At 52.2% G+C, this 20,277-nt stretch overlaps 1 protein-coding gene across 1 annotated transcript in view; it reads left to right on the forward strand.

The window, feature by feature from the left end:
* The window catches only part of RILPL1 (Rab interacting lysosomal protein like 1), a 48,303-nt gene extending 29,999 nt beyond the window's left edge, over positions 1-18,304 (forward strand). Inside the window, exons 5-7 of the mRNA XM_042780594.1 lie at positions 7,833-8,005; positions 10,561-10,653; positions 18,160-18,304. Coding sequence (XP_042636528.1) covers positions 7,833-8,005; positions 10,561-10,653; positions 18,160-18,304 — 411 coding nt within the window. The remainder of the gene's footprint in view (positions 1-7,832; positions 8,006-10,560; positions 10,654-18,159) is intronic.
* The last annotated feature ends 1,973 nt before the right edge of the window (positions 18,305-20,277 follow it).

Consider the following 20,277-nt stretch of genomic DNA (forward strand, 5'->3'; position numbering starts at 1 on the left):
ATTGCATGGTGTACCAGTCACTTGGACTAATTTTTTCCATGAATCTTTGGTTTTCTTCATTCTTCTTTGCTCTAAACAAGGAGAGACCCATTGTTGCATCTAGATGGCTGCTTGCAAGCTTTTAAGATCCCAGTTGCTACTCGCCAAAGTAGGAGGTGGAACAATGTTTTGGGTAGTATGTTATGCCAATTGAGCCTGATGTCCCCTGTGACTATGGTCCTGAGCCCACAGGTCTATCTGAACCATTTTTTAAGTACACAGTTCAGTGACATTAATTATAGACACAGTTTTATGCAACCATCGCCACTATTTGTTTCCAATACTTTTTAATCATCCCTGTCTTAGGGTTCTCTGGAGAAGCCGAACCAGTGAAAATACATATCTATATCTATGTAGATATATATGGAGAGAGAGCGATTGATTTATCTCAAGGAAATGGCTCATGTGGTTGTAGAGGCTGGCAAGTCCCAGGTCTGTAGGTCAGACATCAGGCTGGAGGCTTCTCCTGACTCACGTAGCTGCAGGTGAACCCAAGATTGGCAGGTCAGACGGCAGGCTGCTGGCTCACAGACTGCAAAGACTAATAATCTCAAGATGGTCAGGCAAAACAGCCGCTGGCTTAAGTCCAAAAAATCGGAAGTCAGGTAATGAAGAACCAGATGCAGGATCCAGATTGAGCAAAAAGGCAGAGAGCTTTGCCAGAAAGAACACCCATATATATTGGGAGCAGGCCACACCCCCAGCGAAACTCCCTTGCAGCTGATTGACTGCTCACAGCAGCTCTCATCATGGAAGTGATTACATCATATCAGATCTCATCGTGGGGAATGGCCCAGCCATGTTGACACAACCTTAACCATAATGATCATGGGAGAAACCCCATACCCCTTAGCAGTCGCTCGCCACCTCTCCCTCCCCCAGCTCCTGATCACCCCGTCTCCTTTCTGTGCATTTGCTGCTTCTAGACCTTTCGTGTGAGTGGGACCGTGCACCATTTGACCTTTTGTGTCTGGCTCCTTTTGCTCAGCATGATGTGTTCGCAGTGTTTTAGCAGGGAGTGATGTGATCTGCTCTGCTCTTTATGATTCAGTCTTCGGGGAGGACAATTTAAATGGCACAGGAACTGATGGCAGCAATGGCGAGAGGAGGTGAAGAGTGGACTGAATGTGGCAGTGGGACGCAGGGGAGGCGGCGGGAAGCAGAGGCGTGGGCTGGGCTAAATCTGGCAGTGGGACGCAGGGGAGGCGGCGGCGGCGGCGGCAAGCAGAGGTGGGGGCTGGGCTGAATCTATGACAGTTGGATGCAGGCGAGGAGGCAGATACCAAAGACAAACGCTAGGCCCAGCTTCAGGGCTTTCCCCCTCCCCACATCGCCCTCCTAGCCCCTCAGGCCCTCTGAGAGCTCAGACCTGTTTACTTCTGTCCAGGCAGGGCTGGTGCAGCCTGGGTGTTGAGGACATCACCCCAGCCACGAGACTCCAGCCCCGCTCCGGATTTATTTAGCAACACAACAAGGACATCTCGCACCTCCTTGGCTCGACTGCCTGTCCCTGTCGCTTTCAGCTTCCCTTTCTGGCAGCTGAGGGGGCGGGGGAGTAAAGCCAAGTTGCTTTCTGACTAACCCTCTGAGCTGCTTGGCAGTGACTGTCCCCAGACTCAGGCCGGCTCCGCTGGGGTTAACTCCATCCCTCCAAGCTGTGTGGAGCTCAGGATGCTTTGGAACCAAGCAGGGGTGTCGCACAGGGCTTTCTTCCCTCGGCTATGGTGTGACCTGAGTTGGTCTGTCTGGAGGTGGTCACTTTCCTCATCTGTCAGATGACAGGAGTGACCTTTCTTGATGGTACATTCAGTATTTAGTGCGTCTAGGACAAGAGGCTATGGGGTCCGGGGAGGCCACAGGGAATCAGGAGGCTGGAACTGGGCAGGCCTTCAAGGCACTGAGACAGGCCTTGTGGGATGGCTAGGGTTTCCAGCAGTGCAGCGTGGGGCAGGTCGTTACAAGCTGGACAACAGCATGAGCCAGGCTGGAGAGCAGGTGCGGTGAGGCCAGGGTCGGGAGTCAGTCCTGTGGCAGGATTGGTGGGGAATAGGAGCACCACAGAGGGCCCCTGCTGGGGCCAGAGAGGACTCGGCTCTCACCGGTGCCTTGGGTGTGTGACTCCTCAATTCTGTGGTCCTCTCTGAGCTGCAGCCTGTCATTCAATGTCACCTCCACTAGACTAGCCTCCCTTTTTTTTTTTTTAATTTTCACATTTTGGCTGTAGTGAGTAACACTACTGTTCACATGCATGTGCAAGTCCCTGGGTGGATATTTGTCATAATTTCTCGTGAGTCGATACCTAGGAGTAGAACTGCTGGGTGACATGGTAAGTCTGTATTTAACTTTCTTTTGCCTTCCATATTTTTTCATAGTAACTGAGATATAATTCACATCGTGTTTACCCATTTAAAGTGCACAATTCGTCAAGTGTGTAACCATCATCACAGTCAAAACATTTTTATCACCCCAAAAAAGAAACCATACTCCCCTTAGTCAGCACCCACGATCCCTTCTTTTCCCCACCCTCAGCTCCTAGCAACCACTAATCTCCTTCCCATCTTTCTGGATTTGCCTGTTTTGTACACTTCATGTAAATGGGACCACTGACATGTGGCCTTTTGCGACTGGCTTCTTCCACCGAGCTTCGTGTTTTCAGGGTTCATCCAACTCCTTACGTTTGAACTGAAGGTTTTCCTGCTTTCACAATCAGAGATCAGTCCCTAAGAAGATGAGACCGGCTCCCTGTCTAAAGGACTTTTGAGAAAACTGTAACATGAATAATTGTCTGTTTGGTTTCTCTGTGGTACGTGTTCTGGGATTATGTTGGGCCTTTTTAAAAAGGGCTTCAAGTACAGGGGGGAAACAGCTCTGATGGCTGACGGTGAAGCAAGGTCTATGAGCTGAATCTATAGTAATTCATGTGCTCAGCTGCTAACTGAAAGGTCGGAGGTTCAGGTCCACCCTGAGGCACTTAAGAAGCAAGGCCGGGAGATCTGCTTGCAAATAACCAGCCACTGAAAACCCTCTGGGGCGCAGTTCTGCTCTGATGCACACGAGGTTGCCATGAGTTGGGGTCAGCGCCATGGCGGCTGTTTCTTAAAGCTTGGAGAGTCCAAGGGTGACCCGAGCACTCCCAGTTGCATCTCTTTGCTGGGCCAGGGGCTGTGCAAAAGTATAGTCAAGGACTGTGGGGCCACAGGAAGTGGCCCTGATGCCCCAAGGCAGTGGGGAGCCTTGCTGGAGGCCAGGCCTCTGATGCTGGGCCCTGAGAGAGGGCGCTGCCCCTGTCAGGGCCTCTGGACAGGCTCTACTGCTTGTCACTGATCTCTGGACCTCCCTTGGGGCAGCAGGGCTCAAGTTCCTTCTGCCAAGTTGGGCCTAAAGAGCCACCAGGACCCATGAAGGGCCCGTGGGAGGCCCTGGCTTATCCAGGATGACCTGAGCCACCTGTGTCCCTGGTGGAGTAAGTCTAGACACCAGCTGCTGATGGGCCCGATTACCATCTTGGGAAAAGCCTTTGTGGCCTCCCTCGGTCTGGACAGGCCAGTCCTGGGCTGCTCGCGCACTGGGCACTGCCTGTGGCCTGCGGAAGCGCTAGAGCTCCAGGCTGGTCCCGACTCCAGCGCTGTCAGGCGACAGTCCCAGGAGTCAGGGCTTTTGCAGACCTGGGTGGGAATTCCCCAAGCTCTAAAGGGCAGGGCACACACTGGAGTCCCTGGACGTTGCCAGAGTTAACACGGTCAGCCGCTAACTGGAAGGCTGGAGTGCCCTAGAAGAAAGGCCTGGCATTCTACCAGAAAGTCAGCCAGTGAAAACCTGTGGAGCCCGGCTCTGCTGTGACACGCGTGAGGGCCTCAGGAGTTAGTCTGCTCCGTGGTAGCTGAGCCATCCCCACCCTGTGGGAAAGAACTCGGTGTCCACGGCAGCTCTTGAAGCCGAGTGATTACAGCCTGCTGGCGACAGCAGACCGTCTGCTGCCGAGAAAGCATGTGTTCATGGGAATCACGGGATAGCTGGCCAGGAAGGGCCAGAAACATTCTTGGGTTGTCCCAGCTAGATGGGGAAATGAGAGGGAGGTCCAAAGAGGACGCGTGGAAGAGCACAACAGCAGGGCAAAGAGCCCGACAAAAGGAGCAGCGCTTACTCGGCTCCATCCTGGTGTTGCCACTAGCGAGTGTGGGCCCAGCGTGGCCAGATCTACGTTTTTCTTCAAAATGAAGCCCAAAACTCAGACTTTATTGTGAAATCCAATTGAAAACATTTGGCAGCTAATTACAGAGTTTTAGAACACAGTGAAGGCTAAGCAGAATGTGAGGTGAAGACTGGGTGTGGTCCGAGGGCTCCCAGTTTGCAACCTCTGTTCCATACCATTGGTTCCCAGGGTTCTTAGCAAACTCTTACACATTCGTCAAAACCCCCAGCACAGAAGCCACATCTGCAATAACATCTTCTCTGATCCTCCCCAGTTAGCATTTGACTTCTGGCGTCTCTTACTGTGTCACACTGCAAGTTTCTATTTGTGTGTGTCGTCCCCCTTCCCCTCCCCGCCTGGTCTCATTCTCTTCTAGTGTTAACCCGCAGCTGAGAACTCAGCATCCGGAAGAAAGTAGGTGATCAATAAATGTTAAGTAAATGCCATGATGCCCTGTGGCAGGGGAAGAGAAGGGAACTGGGTTTCCTGAGCACCTGCTGTTCACCAGGCACTTGCTCTGGCTGGTTGTAGGTGGAGGACACTGCCTGAGTCGATGGCTATCGGGAGTCCAACGAGTAGCCCACAGGCCTTGCAGAGGGACAGTTGGACACGGAATGTGTGTCTCCTAGGATGTGCCCACCTAGGGATGTACCCTTCCTGAGGATGTGGTACTAGCAGACATCCAGGACGCCTTCTTGGGAAACTCAATCCTCAGACATCTCCCCCTCCCCAGTGTTGCCCAGGTGGCTCGGGTGAGGTGAGGCAGGGTTCATTTTATGGGTGTAGTGAGGACCCCTGCTGCCCACTGTCCCCTTTTGGCCCCCAACCCTGCGGCTGGGCACAGTCAGCTAGCGTCCCCACCCATGCCTGTTGATGGCTCTACTGTTACCCGACCTGCCCTGGGGTGTGGTGTCTCCTTGCAAGTGTCCTTTTCTGGAACAGCCTGTTCCAGGCTCTCCCAGGATGTGTGGATGTGTGTCTTCTGGAACGCTCCCCAGCCTGGCCTCAGGGCCCTCTAGACTGGTGCCCTTTCTGCTCCCTGGGCCCCTTTTTTTGGGGGGGGCAGTGGGTTCTATATTTCAATCTCCCTTTTCTGTATTCCTAAGGAGCTCTGGTGGCATAGTGGAAAAAGCCTTCATCTGCTAACCGAAAGGTCAGTGGTTTGAACCCACCAGCCCCTCTGTGGGAAAAAGATGAAGCAATCTGCTTCCATAAAGATTTTCAGCTTTGGAAACTCTATGAGGCAGTTCTACTCTGTCCTATAGGGTCACTGTGAGAATCGACTCAGTGGCAGTGGTTGGTTGTTTTTTTTTTTTTTTTCTCTCTTCTTTATTCCAGACTTACTGGGGTCCTGAGCTCTTGTCCGCTCCTTCCACTCCATCACAGAACTTTCACTGGTGCCTCATGGATATCAGGACAGTGCACCAAGGCAGCCCTTGAGTGCTGGGAGATTAAAACCTGCCGGGGAGAAGCAGACCGTCTGCGGCCGGGCAACAGACTGACTGGCTGAGAAAGCATGTGTTCCTAGGACTCATGGAATGTCTGGGTAGAAAGGGCCCTTAGAAACATTCTTGGGTTGTCATGGGCCAGATAGGGAAACTAGAGCAAGCTCGAGAGAGGATACAGGCAAAGGCCCCTTGGGAAGGAGGGGTTTGGGCATGACCCCTTCCCCTCCCAGATGGCACCTGCAGAGACAGAGGTGAGAGGCCTGCCCCCACTGAGTGGCAGGGCCTGCGTTTTGTGGAGACAGGGGCTGGAAGGAGTGTGTGAGCCTGAGGTTTGGGTCATTGTGAGTTGGCTAGCCAGGCTGGCACAGTTGCAAAAGCTGCCTCACTATCATCAAACAAATGGAAAAATAGGAAATGTTGGTGAGGAAGCAGAGAAAGTTGAGCCCTCATCCGTTGCTGGTGGGAATGTAAAATGGAGCAGCCGCTGTGGAGACAGTCTGGAAAGTCCTCCGTAAGTTAAATACAGCTAGCATGTGACCCGGCATTTCCACCCGAGAGAGCTGAAAGCAATGTGTCCACACAAAAACTTGAACATGAATGTTCATAGAAGCATTATTCACAATAGCCAAAAAGTGGAAGCAACCCAGATGTTCATCAGCAGATGAATGGATCGACAAAAAGTGGGGCATCCACACAATGAAACATTATTTGGCCATAGAGGGAATAACGTTCTGAGGTTTGCTGCAATGCGGATGAACCCTGACAACGTGATGCCCAGTGATAGAAGCCAATCAAAAGGCCACAGTGTCGGGTTCCTTTTATATGAAATGTCCAGAATAGGAAAATCCACAGACAGAAAGTAGATTAGTGGTTGCAGGGGCCAAGGGAGGGAAGAGAAATAGGGGGTGACTGCTATGAGTACAGGTTTCCTTTTAGGGTGATGAAGATAATCTTGAACTAGATGGTGATACCACAGAACTATTAACTTTAAATGGTACTATTAACTTTATATAATAGTACATACTATGTCATGTGCATTTTACCACAATGAAAGCAAAATATGAGCTCTGGGGGTGTAGCGGTTAAGCTCTTGGCTGCTAGCTAAAAGGTCAGTTTGAACCCCTCAGCTACTCTCTGGGAGAAAGATGAAGCAGTCCACTTCCATAGAGATTGACAGCCTTGAAACCCTATGGGGCAGTTCTCTGTCCTATAGGGTTGCTAGGAGTCTGAATGGACACAATAGCAGTGTATTTGGTTTCTTCTCTGAAGAGGATGGAGGACGGGGCTGGGGCTGGCTGGGGGCAGGTGGCCTATCATGCTGGGATCCACCACTGTGACCTGTTCCTCCAGTTGAGGTCTGTGGGCCACCTGCAGGGATCTGGACAGATCAGTCCAGATTATCAGTCCCTTGCCCAAAGGTGGGGCTCAGAAATCTACCCACCCACCAAGCCCCTGGGTGATTCTTACCCACACTGAGGTTTAGGTGCCCTTGATTTAGGCCAGCCACTTGCCCTGGAGATGGCCTGCCACCTCCATCAGGCCAAACATGGTACCATGGACCAGAAAAACCACAGTCCCAGCAAGGGTGTTGTTACTTCCCAGGTATGTAAGGTGGGCAGGTCACTTTCGTCTCTGGACATCATTCATTCGTTCCGTCTTTGAGCACATCCAGGCGTCTGCTGTGAACCTGGCAGTGCTTGGGGCTGGGGCCACTGAGAAGTGGGCCGGGCTGTGACTCTACCACAACTTTGGGAAAACTAGCAATGCCTCGTAGCAAAAATATGAGATGAGAGACCATGGAAGGGGGCAGTTGGCAGGTGATGGGGTGGTGGGTTGGATGTGGGGTTTCATTTCTCTCCGGATGCCTTTTCACGTGGCTTGGAATAAAGCCCGGAGTCGGGTGGGCAGGTGTGGGGACTACGTGCCTGGCTGTTGAGCGGGCGGAAGATGAACAGGTGGCCTCAGACTTTCATCCCCAGAGGGAACCGAGCCGCGTGGAACGTGAGCTGAGGCCACCCGCCTGCAAGCGCTTAAAATAGTGCTCTCTGAAAGCTGCTAGCACCAGGCAGCGGGGAAAACTCGGGCTCTGCTGGAATGTGAGCGGGGGCTGGAAGGGGCCGGGCATTGCCTAGCAGCATCTTTCCCTCCTCCAGACGGAGCCGGGTACAGAGGAGGGTGTCTCTGAGGCGGACAGGCTGGCCATGGAGCTGAAGGACCCGAACCGCCCCCGGTTCACGCTGCAGGAGCTGCGGGATGTGCTGCATGAACGCAACGAGCTCAAGTCCAAGGTGTTCTTGTTGCAGGAGGAGCTTGCCTACTACAAGAGGTGAGAGGCCCTGAGCATGCCCAGCGGGCCCTCCAGGGCCAGCTCCGTTCCGGGGTGGCATGGAGTCTCTGGGCACTGAGGTCCTGGTAGCAAGGCTTCATCTGTATTCTTTGTGGGAACTCTGCTGTCCCTGGGTGTAGTGAACACATGCAGCTATTAACTGAGAGGTTGGGGGTTCGAGTCCACCCAGAGGCACTCAGAAGAAGAAAGGCCTGGTGATCCATGCCTGGAAAAGCAGCTGATGAAAGACCCTGTGGGCACAGCCCTACCCCGACACCCTGTGGTCCCCGTGAGTCAGAACTGACTCAGTGGCAACAGGTTTGACTGGTGGCCTGACGCATTTACACACAAGCTTACTGGCCCTTTCCGGAACCCTCGGGCCCTGGTGCATTTTGCATTTCACAACTCTTCAGCTTTTATTCAGGAACATTACCGAGACTGCATTATCCATCCCTGCCAGCGGGGCTGGGCCAGCACCCCGTCATCTAACACATTGACGTATCCGAGCGAGTAACGAGAACATTCATTCAAAATGGAGTATGTAAAGATTGTCATCAGCCTCATGACGCTTCATGTCGGGTTTGGCCACCACATGAATTGCCCCAAAATGAATTCCAGTTGAGAGAGCTTTTTGGATTTTGGAATCGTAGGTAAGAGAAGGTGGTGCTGCCCTGCCCTGAGTATTTGTTCATTTGATCAGCAGTCAGTCCACTCCTGTGGGAACAGCACTGCGCCACCCAGGATGGTAGCCACGGAGCTCCACGTGGCTACTGAAGTTCATTAAAATGACGTAAAACTTAAAAGTCCAGCTCCTCAGTTGCTCTAGCCACATTTCCAGTGCCAAGTCACCACCAGTGGCTCATGGCTACCCTATGGGACAGCAGAAATGTAGAGCAGGTCCATCATCACAGAAGGTTCTAGAAGATGGTGCTGCCGCTGCATCACACTGTCCCAGAGGGCCCCACTCCCTTGTCCTCGCTCAGCTCTGTACACACTGCTGTTACCTGTGTTCCTCAAAACACAGCATGCTCCTTTCCCCCCACGACCTCTCTGCTTGCCGCTCCTGCTACTGGGAACAAGTTTTCCTTGGCTCTTCCCATGGTTGACCCCTTGTCATTCTGGGTTCAGCTCAGCTGCCACTTCCTCAGAAAGGCCTTGCCTATCACCACCCACCCACAGGTGTGCCTGTCTCAACACCCTCCCTTCCCCCAGTTTTACTTTCTTCACAGCTGTCTTCACCATCCCTCGTTATCCTGCTCATTAACATGAATGCTGGTCATCCGTGTGTTTTAGTCTCTTGGGGCTGTCATACTAAATGCCCCAAAGTGCCTGGCTGAGAAGAACAGAAATCCGTTATCACACAGTTAGGGAGGCTGAAAGCCTGAATTCAGGCTGTCAGTCATGTCGATTCCTTCTGAGGGCTTTGAGAGGGCACGGTTTGTGGCTCTCTTGTTTCCTGTGGCTGTTGGCAATGGCTGGCTCTCCTTCACTTCTCATCTGCTTCCATTGTCACATGGCATCAGTCTTCCGCCTGTGTGTGGCTCTGTTTTGCGGCAGTTCTCTTTTATAAGACACCGCTCAGAAGAGATTAGGGTTAGGACCACCCTACTCCAGTACTTGCAACATTTGCTGGAAAACCCCTATTTCCAAACAGGGTTACCTTCCCAGGTCCAAGGGTTGGAACTGCACCGTATCTCTTTGGGAGACAGAGTTCACCCTGTAACAAATGTGTCTGCTTTGGGGTCTGTCTCCTTGCCAGGCTGAAAGCAACAAGAGACCAGAAACCTTATTTGTCTTGTTTTCATCTTTGTTCTCAGCACTTTGAATGGAGCTTAGCACAATAAACATCTGTTGAATGGAAAGCTGGAAGGAAGGGCAGGTGTACCGGCTGTGATCCCTGCCTAGTAGGGAAGACAAGTGATGCACAGAAAATACCACACCCCTTCATAGAAAGCCCCGTGTGCTTGGTCCACTACAGTTAACAGACAGTTAACAGACACTGGATGTTCAAGGAAGGGAGAGATGATTTCCAGCTTAAGTGTGGGGTGGAAACCAGGAAGGCTTCATGGAGGAGGTAGCATTGGAACTGGGCCTTCCTTAAAGGATAGGGTAGTATTCAGGTGTGGGAGATGTGGGGGAGTGGGAGGCATATTCCAGGTGGAAGAAGCCACAGTGGTGTGAAGACAAGGAAGCGTAGAGCAAGGACAGGAAATGGAGTTATTCCCAGTGGTTCTGGAATCTTCCAAGTAAAATGCAAACAGAGACATAGGCCCCTTATCTCAAATTCATCACCACTGAGCAGTAGGCCACAGGGATTGCAGGCACCTGTGCCCATGGCCCCCAGGGTAGGATTCTTCCTCTGAAGTGGCCACGCCATTGCTAAGAGGCTAGCCGCCAGGCAGAGAGACTGCTGGACGGAAGCTACTATCCCCTCATTTCTGCTTTCGCAAAAAGAGTACATGCCCTCTGAGGCCATCAGACTGGAACCTTCTGGAGTGTTCCAGCTCTTACAGAATTTTTGACTCTGTTATCTCATGCCTCTCTACTCTCTCTAGTGAAGAAATGGAAGAGGAAAACCGAATATCCCAGCCTCCACCCATCATGCACCCAAAAACGTCCCTCCAGCCGGAGTCTGGGATCAAGCGACTGTAAGTGAAGTGTTCTAGAATGTGATGCTGGTCTGGGGGGGGTCACGTGTCATACGACCTCCCCCAGCACTGCTCCCTGGGTCAGGCTTGTCACTAACCACATCTTGCTGAGACGTGCCTCACACCAAAGCACGTGTGGCCCAATTCTGAGTTTAGCTCCTTGCCTGAAGGCTGGGTTCTATCTAGGGGTCCTGAGCAGGAAAGAGTGGGGAGGAGGTTGGGCCTGCTGGCTGATGTCAAGGAGCTTGCTTAAGTGTGTGTCGGGTGCGTGCGTCTCTGGGTCTTTGAGGTGGAAGAGGCTGGGAGGGGGTGGGGTGAGGTCCGTCAAGGAGCTTGCTGAAGTGTGTGTCGGGTGGCGTGCGTCTCTGGGTCTTTGAGGTGAAAGAGGCGGGGAGGGGTGGGGTGGGGTTTGTGCATCTTGAGGTGTTGAAACCTGGGACCGGGGGTGGCTGGAGTGGCCCTGGGTCTGCATCATCTGGGCATCTCTGTGTTGATTCATCCATCCCACCTCTACCCACCCATCCAGCGATTATTGGTGTGTGGTGTATGCAGTAGGGCTCCTATTCTTTTGGGAGACGCACAAGAAAGAGGATGGCAATTCCCCACCCTCAGTAGACTTTCCACTATTGGTGGTGTTTTACATCAACGCACTGTTCTGAGAAGCTGATGAAAGCCGACAGACCCCTTCTGCACAGAGTCATAGGAGGCTCGTGGACCCTGAAGCCCTTTAGAGCCCCCGGTCAATCCTGTGGTCTAGTCTGATGGCTAACCTCTCTACCGAGATCCTTCCCGGTGCCAGGCTGCCATGCAGTACTCTATAGATTCTTGCACTGAAGCGTCACCCTGTCGTCCTCATTCCACAGTCAAGGAAGCAGAGGCAGAGGCCAGTCACATGCACAGTTGGAGCAGTAAGCTAGTGAGAAGCAGGCCCGGGGTTCCAATCCTGGCAGCCTAGCCCCACAGCCCACATCTTGAACCCTCCACCAGCAGCCTGACGTCCCACTGTTGTCCTGCTGCCTCATAATCTCCTCTGAAAGGACCTTTCCTGGCTTGGGCCTTCCAGTCATACCCAAGGCTTATTAAGGAAAAGGCTCTGACTCTGTTCTCCCCCCAAACCCCAGGGGAGCTTCACGAACGCCAGTGGTGCGTGTTGGAAATCCAGTCAAGAGTACAGGGCGGGGAGGTGGGGTGTCATCAGACTGCTTCAACTCTGCAGACCCAGGGTGTTGAGACCCAGTGGCGCTTGGACGTTCTGGGCGAATTCCTAGCTGGGAGTAAGCGGAAGGGGGGACACAGAGTGTGGGCCTCTTGTAACTTCTGGACCTTGTCCTCTTGGAGCAAATGGCGACTTGCTTCCAATCTGGGGCCTGGTGGCCGTGGGAAAGGCTGGCTTTCCCTGGACTGTGACTGGATGCGTGGCTCCTTTCCAAGCTCTCTGTCCAGCTGAGTGTTGCTCATGAGCTTGGCCCTCCGTCCCTGCTGGATTTGAGACGGGGTGTGCCCCCCACTTTCGCTTACGGACCAGTGTTTCTTAGGGATGAAGCTTGCAACTAGAAAAACTTCCTCTAGACCCCAGCACTGTCTTGACTATATACTAGGAATTTTCTAGTTGCCACTGAGACTCAACTTAAAATGACTTAAGAAAAAGGGGAAAACTTTTTGTTGATGTTATCTGTGTAACACAAAAAGTCCAGAGAGAAGTCACTCAGCTTCAGGCCTTGTCATCAGGGTGCTGGCTCGTCCCCTCCACCCCTGCTTGGTTTCCTCTCTGTGGGCTCCGTTCATGGAGCCCCCATGTTCTGCCCCCAGGGAAGTAGCTGGAATCAGGCAACCCCAGAAGGAGAGACTGGGAAGAGAGAGAAGGAGGAGACAAAGGGACACAGACCGGTGGGAGGAGGCATGGAGTGGGGACAGAGAGGGGAGGGGGAGACAGGGGAGCAGGGCCTACAGAAGGGGGGAGGAGAGAGAAGAGGGGGAACAGAGGGAAGAGAGGAGGGGAAGGGCGGGAGGAGGAGGGGGTGGGGGGCAGAAAGAGGTGGGGGGCAGCAAGAGAGAGAGAAAGACGGGGTGGGGGAGATCCCTTGATGGCAGCAAGCTTCTGGGTGTAACTGGGCGACCCAGCCACAGCCACCAGCACAGGCAGGACGCTGGGCTCCGGACTGGGAGCTTCCTGTAGCCCTGAAGAGCTCAGAGGGCTCAAGCAGCCAGGGTCAGGACAGACCCCGGGGTGGGGGGGACTGCATCCTGAGATGGCTCCCCCGCTCGCCCACCGAGCGGTCTGCTCCCTTCCGTCCTCGCCCGTGGGTAGGACTCCCCATGTCATCTACCCCGCACAGTGCGCAGCTGCTTCACAGCTCAGCCTCATGCCCTTGTCTCCCCACCTCACCCCCCAGCGGTTAAGCTGAAGCTGTAACCAGCACGGAGGTTTGATCACTTCAACGGCTGTGGCCTCCCGCCCCCGTGAGAGGCCCAGAGCTGGAATGTTATTCCCCTTCCTCAGATGAGAAGCTGGGGCCCTGGGAGGCAGTGATCCACTGTCGATCAAACCTCAGGAAGGGCCCACTTGGGATTTGAACCAGTGTCTTGTGACTACCACGTGGCCCCCAGGCTTGTCCAGGTGGCACTTAGCATTCCAGAGGCCCCAGGCATACTGCTCCCACCTTTTCCAGGACTCCTCTTTAGCAAGCAGGGGGCACCCAAAGACACAGTCACTCCCCCAGAGGTGGCTCTAGGCACTTCGTGTCCTCCCCCACCCTTCCTTCCCTTGCTCCCCAAGCCACCAGCTGTGGGCTGACTGCCCGGTTCCCTTATCTCACAAGTGCACCACGGGTTGAGATGTCAGACTCTCATTTCTGGTCTGAGCTGGTCAAGGGGACCAGAAACCCTGCAGCCAGTGAAAACAGCACGTCCAGAAGGCATCCAAGAATAGCTTAGGATTGTCCAGCTGGCGGCTGGGGAATGTGGCTGGCACTGCCCGGAAGGTCACAAGGGAGTGCCTGAGTGACCTCAGCCTCGTCCCTGTCCCCACCAGGCACCAGCGCCCCCTTTCTGGTGCACCTTTCTCTCCACTGCAGTCACACACACATGCAGCTGGTTCCTGCCGAGCGGGGCAGAGGGGTGAGCAGGAAGACGGGCTGTGGGCGGAGCAGGAACCTGGAGCAGCCTCTCTCAGAGCAGCTGGCCTTGCAGACAGGAAAGGCTGGTCTTACAGTGGGCAGCCACCCAAGTGCCTGACGGGAGTGGGGACAATGCATTCTGCCCCGTCCTCCTACCCGCCACCCCTCCTGGCTTCTGCCCAGAAATCACTCCTTCCACAGTTGCCCGTTATGCCACCTGAAATGCCATGATCAGAACTTGGTTTGAGTCTTCCAGAAAGACTGGGAGGAAGGGAGTTAAAACCAGCTACACTGTATCCAGGACATAAACTTTAGGCCAAAACAACACAGTCTTAGTGGAAGTGGCCATCCCTCTGGAATGGGAGGGGAGGGGACAGTCCATGCATTGATGCAGCAAGCCCAGCTAAGAAAAAGGAGGAACGAGCCCAGAACCCTCCTGTTGTCCCAGGCCTCCTGCATCAGCCTGGCCCCTGATCAGGCCCCGAGTGAAGTCAGGTGTTTCTAGGTAAATGTCCCGTGTCTGGGGCCACTTCCTGTGCAACACCTGTGCCTTTAGGGGTTCCCATTATGCTGAGGAAGAGTCCTCGTAGGAGTAGGAGCAGTCATACCCAGTGGGCTACTTACCCAGTGGGTGTGACTGGGAGCTGCCTGGTAAGTAGCCTGATCGCTGAGGACTGGGCCAGTTCACTTAGCAAAGGGCGTCCCTTCTTGTCATTGTCACTGAAGCCATGCAGAAGGTTCGGCAAAGATGCCAACTCCCACTCCTGATACTGGCTTCGACCTTCAGAAAAAAAAAAAATCACAGCTGTTCCGATTAACAAGGTGGCTTGCTCTGCGTTTGTCTCCTGCCCACCCTACTGGGCATGGACTGCCAGCCTGGCCTGGCCCTCGGCTGAGGAGGCACCTCCGGAGAGCACCCAGGCGCTCCGCTGAACTCCGTATCCTGCCTAGCCCACTCTGCCCGCCTCCCTTTCCCTCCCAGTTCTCCCTGGCTCCCAAAGGACTCAGAGGCTGCAGTTCATGGCATTGGGGAAGACGTGCTGGAAGACCCCCAAGTGAGGGTGCCATCAGCGACTCCTTCCTCTCCCCACCACGCCACATCTCTCCGTGGGCTTCACGCACACAGCCTCCAGCTGGGCCGTCTGTGGAGCGTGTTCCTTTTTCATGCCTCTGTCTGTCTGTCTGTCTGTCTGTACTTCTCTGACCAGGATCTTTACAGCCATAATGCCCATGGTGGCAGCTGGATTGATCATAGATGACCCCACGCTGCAGCCTGTCCGACGACTTGTCTCCCTTGTAGGCACTGTTTCTCTGGTTTCCTTTTGAGTGGTGCCTTGGATATGGCTGCTGAGGCTGGCATGTCTTCTTAGCTACTTCAGCTGCATGGCCATCACCCCATGTGTCCCCATTTGAAACGGTTGTCAAAAATACGTGATCTCAAATGTGCCCATCACTGCTCTTGATCCACATGAGTGACACCCCGGAGTCTCAGCTCTGTCACCGATAATTCTCTTTGTCTCTTCTGTTCCCCTTCTAAAACCACCTTGTCCGTGTTCCAGTAAAGACGGGCCTTTGAATGACGGGTCAGTAAGCTGCGTCCCTTGGTCCCCCGAGTGCCACTAACACTGTTTTCAGTTTTCAGCTTTCTAAACTGCTTTGTTTTGCCAAGTCATCACCAGCAAGCCCCCCTGCTCTTGCTTAAAAGAAAAAGAAAAGCAGAGGTGGGGACTGTTTGACCTGCTAAGTGGCTCTCCTTCTTACTTGAGTCCTGTGGACACGAGGTAGCACGGCAATGTGATTTCTGGCCCGCTAATTCCCTGGATTGACATTATGGATGGCGTCTCTGGGTGGCACCAACGGTTGAGTGCTTAACGACTGAGAGGTTGGTCTCTAGAACCCACCCAGAGGCACCTCGGAGGAAAGGGCTGATGACCCCCTCCTGAATGGGCACAGCCTTGCAGACTGCGTGGAGCAGCTGTACTCCGCCCACAAGGGGTTGCCATGAGTTGGAATCAACTCAGCCAGCACCACCACATTATGGGAAGAGCTCACGTATCGCCCCGTGTGAAATCACGCCTTCACCTGCTAGCATACATGTATGTCTTAGAAAACAGAGACCTTAAGTTGCTTCAGAGTGTTTCCCCAGGTAAACGTGGGTTACCCATCATGAAGATGAGGGGGGAACCCTTTATTCCTTGTAGAAGTGAGTACAGGACCCAGTAACCAGAGTAAGATCATCTTCACCCAGATGTGATTAGAACTAACCTCCGTAGGTCCCAGCACGAAAGCAACAAGTGAACAGACAGAGCCACAGAAAGACGCTTCCACTTCTCAGTGGCTTCATTCCCCTTCCTGCCCCAGAGAACATACATGGCTATTGTGTCTCCTGTCAAGTCCAGAGACAAAAATTCAAGAGCAGGAGATCTTTGTGATGTCTTCTTTGAGCCTAGCAGTTCTGAAGAGCAGTCAGCAGCGTAGAGAGAGCTTTTGGAAAATAGGGAAGGTGGCCCAAGTCAGGTTTATGGGGTTCTCACCTCTGTCCAGGAGCCCTGGTGGCACAGCAGTTAAAGTACTCACCTGCCACCTGCAAGGTCAGTGGTTTGAATCCACCAGGTGCTTTAGGACAGAAAGATATAGGAACCTGCTTCCAAAAAACTGTACAGCTTTGGAAACCAAGCCTGTGGGGCAGTTCCACTCTGTGCGATAAGATCACTGTGAATCAGAGTTGACTTGATGTCAAGGGGTTTTTTGGTAGGGTTAGCTTCTTGGTGGCCTTGACGCTGACCTTGATCTAAATGGGCCACGCTGCAAACTTTCTGCTTGTGACTTCCAACTTTTTTTTTGAGATCAGGCTGTTTACTCTGAGCAATTGTCCAGTAGTCACAGCTACTTTCAAAACACCTCTTCGGTTGAAATTAGCTGTTGCTATGGAGCTAGTTGGGAGCTCTGGTAGCGTAGTGGCTAAGGCACTTGACTGCTAACCAGAAGGCTGGCAGTTCAAACCCACCAGCCACTAGTCGGAAGGAAGATGGGGCAATCTACTTCCGTAGTGATACTGCCTCTGAAACCCAAGGAGGGGTCACTATGAGTCGGGGCTGACTGGACAGCACATAACAACAACAAAAACAACATGGAGCTAGTTAGAGTGATAAATTCTAAAGGCTCTCACCATTAAATCCATTTCTGACACTCCACATTGATGTTTCCTGAATTGCATTCACATACTATATTCACAGTTTGATTTCAATGAAGTACATGTACTAACATTTCAAAGACAGACACAGAGAGGTATCTAGGTACACAGTCCCTGAGTGGCACAAGAAAGGTTGGTCTCTGAATCCATCCAGAAGCACCTTGGAAGAATGGCCCGGTGGTCTTCCAAAAGGGCACAGCCTTGAGAACCCCTGGAGCAGGTGCGGTTGCCATGAGTTGGAGTTTACTCAATGGCACCTAACAACATATAGATAGATACACCCCCCACATGTATATGTATATATAGACACATACAGAGGGGAGTCCCCAACCTAACAACGTACTCAAGTTAAGAAAGGTTTCTGGTGCATCTTCTTGGTAGTAATCTGGACTGCATTTGGTGTTGCAGCACACAATTTGCTGATGTTATTATCATTCTCAGATGTTCACTTGCTGATGTTTGACGTTCTGATTTACTGTTCAGAACAGTAAACAGTGGGCTGTGGCAATAATAACGAAAACTTAAAAGGAGAAAAGTCTTTGACTTAGGTCAGGACCAACTTACAATAATGGAGTTGTAGTAACGGAACCCCATTGTAAGTCAGGGGCTCCCTGTGTATATTCTTTTTTCTTAATGTATTTTTTAGTTGTATCATTTTTTCTAACTTAAATGGCTACTTTTAGCTTCATCATAAGCAATGACATCTTCAGAACCTTGGCTTTAATGTACTATATACATACTTTCCTGATTCACAGTAAATAAATAGTTAAAAACAGTCATCTGTTTACATCAGAATTATGTTGCCTTCCACATGGCTTTCAAGTATTTATTTTCCCGCACAATTCTGTAGTTCTGTAATTAAGCTAATGAAGTCCACACTTTGTGTTTCCAAAAGCTTGTTTCCACGAGTGAGGGGCAGGCATCCTCAGTAGTGCCTGAGGTGGAAGGGACACTCATCACCCATCACGTACAAGCACGCATGTTTCCAGTGTGTCACCTACAAGATGCTGTAACTAAATGACATGCACAGCCCCCCACTGCTTCCTTGGAGTGACTGGGATCTGCACCCCAATTTTGTCTCCCATGGCCTGAGTTGATCTGCCCCCTCCTGCATTTGCTGCTTCATGTCCCCGGCCTGCAGCCTGGAAAGTGCAAAGCAAGGGGAGAATCTCACGTGTTTCTTTTCCCTTCCCCAAGGTTTAGCTTCTTCTCCCGAGACAAAAAGCGCTTGGCCAACGTGCAGAGGACCATGCCCGCCCAGGAGTCCTTTGGCCAGTGGGCAAACTCACACCGAGATGACGGCTACACAGAGCAAGGACAGGAAGCCCTGCAGCACCTGTGACCTTGCCCAGCATCTGTCCTGGGACCTGAACCACGTACGGCCAGCACCTTCCACCATCCTGGCAGCCCCAGGCGGCACTGCCTTACACACCTCTTGGTTGTGTCAGATGCTGTCTTGAAACCAAGCCCCCTCAAACAAACTGTCTGCTTTGAGGAAGGACCTTTCCAAACTGATGCCAACCTCTAGAGATGTTTATTTATACCTGTTTCCAGTCAACGACTACGACCCCTTTGGTTTTATATTGAATAATCCCACGAACAGAGGCCAGATTTTGCATTAGTACGACATGAGCCTCTTTAAACCAAATACATCACTCGCCACTAGAATTGCTGTTTGATTAGCTTTGTTTAAAATTCTCTGGATAGAGATGTTTGGATCACGTGTGTTATACTTAAGTGGGAGGTGGGGACGTGGTAGCCTTTTGTTAGTTATGCTCATGGAATGTCCAGGGCGATGGCACATTATGGAGGATGAATCGACTGGACAGGCAAGGCCTCTGAAGTCACAGGACCAGCCAGCTCAGACACAAAGCAACAGAGAACAGGGACAGCAGTCCCTCTCCCCGGAAACCAGAGACAGCTTTCCAGGAGCCTGCGGTTCTGTTGTACTTGTTCCTGGTAATGCCTAGAGCATGTTGCTATGTTCAAGACAAGTGTGCCTTGGAATCTGCTGTGAGTTATGCAGTACTAACCAAACAAAGTTGCTAAAGATGAGAAAATTCAACATCTTGTGTCAATTCTTTTCTTCCTGGCACCTTTTTTTCCTTCAGCACTCACTGAGGGTGACACAGTGAGCCCTAGTTGCGCAGTGGTTAAAATACTCAAATGTTAACCAGAAGGTTGGCAGGGCAAATCCATCAACCATTCCATGTGAAAGAGACGTGGCAGTCTGCATCTATAAAGATTTACAGCCTTGGAAACCCAATGGGGCAGTTCTACTCTGCCCAGAGGGTCGCTATGACTGAGAATCAACTCGATGGCAGTGTTTTTTTTTTTTTTTCCTGCCAGTTTTTTTTCCAACAGTTAATGCACTTGGCTGCTAACTGAAAGGTTGCGGGTTCAAGTTCACCCGGAGGCACCTCAGAAAAAGGCCTGATGACCTGCTTCTGAGAAACCGACCATTGACGCATAGAACGCAGTTCTGCTCTGAGACACCTGGGGCTGCCGTGAGTCAAATCGACTCGAAGGGCAGCTGGGCTTTTTTAATGTCACTTAGTCCCCTGCTGAGAAGACAAATGCCCCAAAGCAGACTGGGAGCAGGGTGAGGGCACCTAAGGGATGCAAGATGGTGGGCTGTGGGAGGAGACTTGACCAGGCAAGGGTGGTGGATGGAAGATGGTTTGAGGACCGCACAGCTGGCCGGCTCACAGGGCTGCCACAATCCCTAGAAATAGCCTATCTGCAACCAGTGACGGGGGTTTGCCCACATCTCCTCCTGCAGAACTTCAGCACAGAGCTGGGAGCTCACTCTGCGAAGGTAGTGTTTCCAACAAAAGCACCCAAGTCCACATGACAGAAGCTGCCTTGTCCACATTTACTATTGTTTGCTACTGGCCATCAGATCAGTTTGCGGCATCTGCAAAGGAGCCCATTTCCCTATTGCTGACAGAATGGTCGGACCGGATGGTGGTGGTCCTTTACAGCAGTGGTCCTCACAGCTGGCTGCCCAGTGGGATTAGAATTTATTTTTAGAATAAAAGTATGTATGCTGGCAAATGCCCCCTCCCACCCACCCACCTCCCACAGGTAACCAGTGTTACCAGTTTCTTAAGGATCTTTCTAGAAATATTTTCTAAATATACATGCAATTATATATATCGGGAGCTCTGGTAGCATAGTGGCTAAAGCACTTGACTGCTAACCAGAAAGCTGGTGGTTCAAACCTACCAGCCACTCCTCGGAAGGAAGGTTGGGCAATCCTACTTCCGTAGTGATACTGCCTCGGAAACCCAAGGAGGGGTCGCTATGAGTCAG

This window comes from Orycteropus afer, unplaced genomic scaffold (assembly GCF_000298275.1).
Source record: "Orycteropus afer afer isolate SDZICR_OR568_19922 unplaced genomic scaffold, OryAfe1.0 scaffold00048, whole genome shotgun sequence".
In the NCBI taxonomy this organism is placed as follows: Eukaryota; Metazoa; Chordata; class Mammalia; order Tubulidentata; family Orycteropodidae; genus Orycteropus; species Orycteropus afer.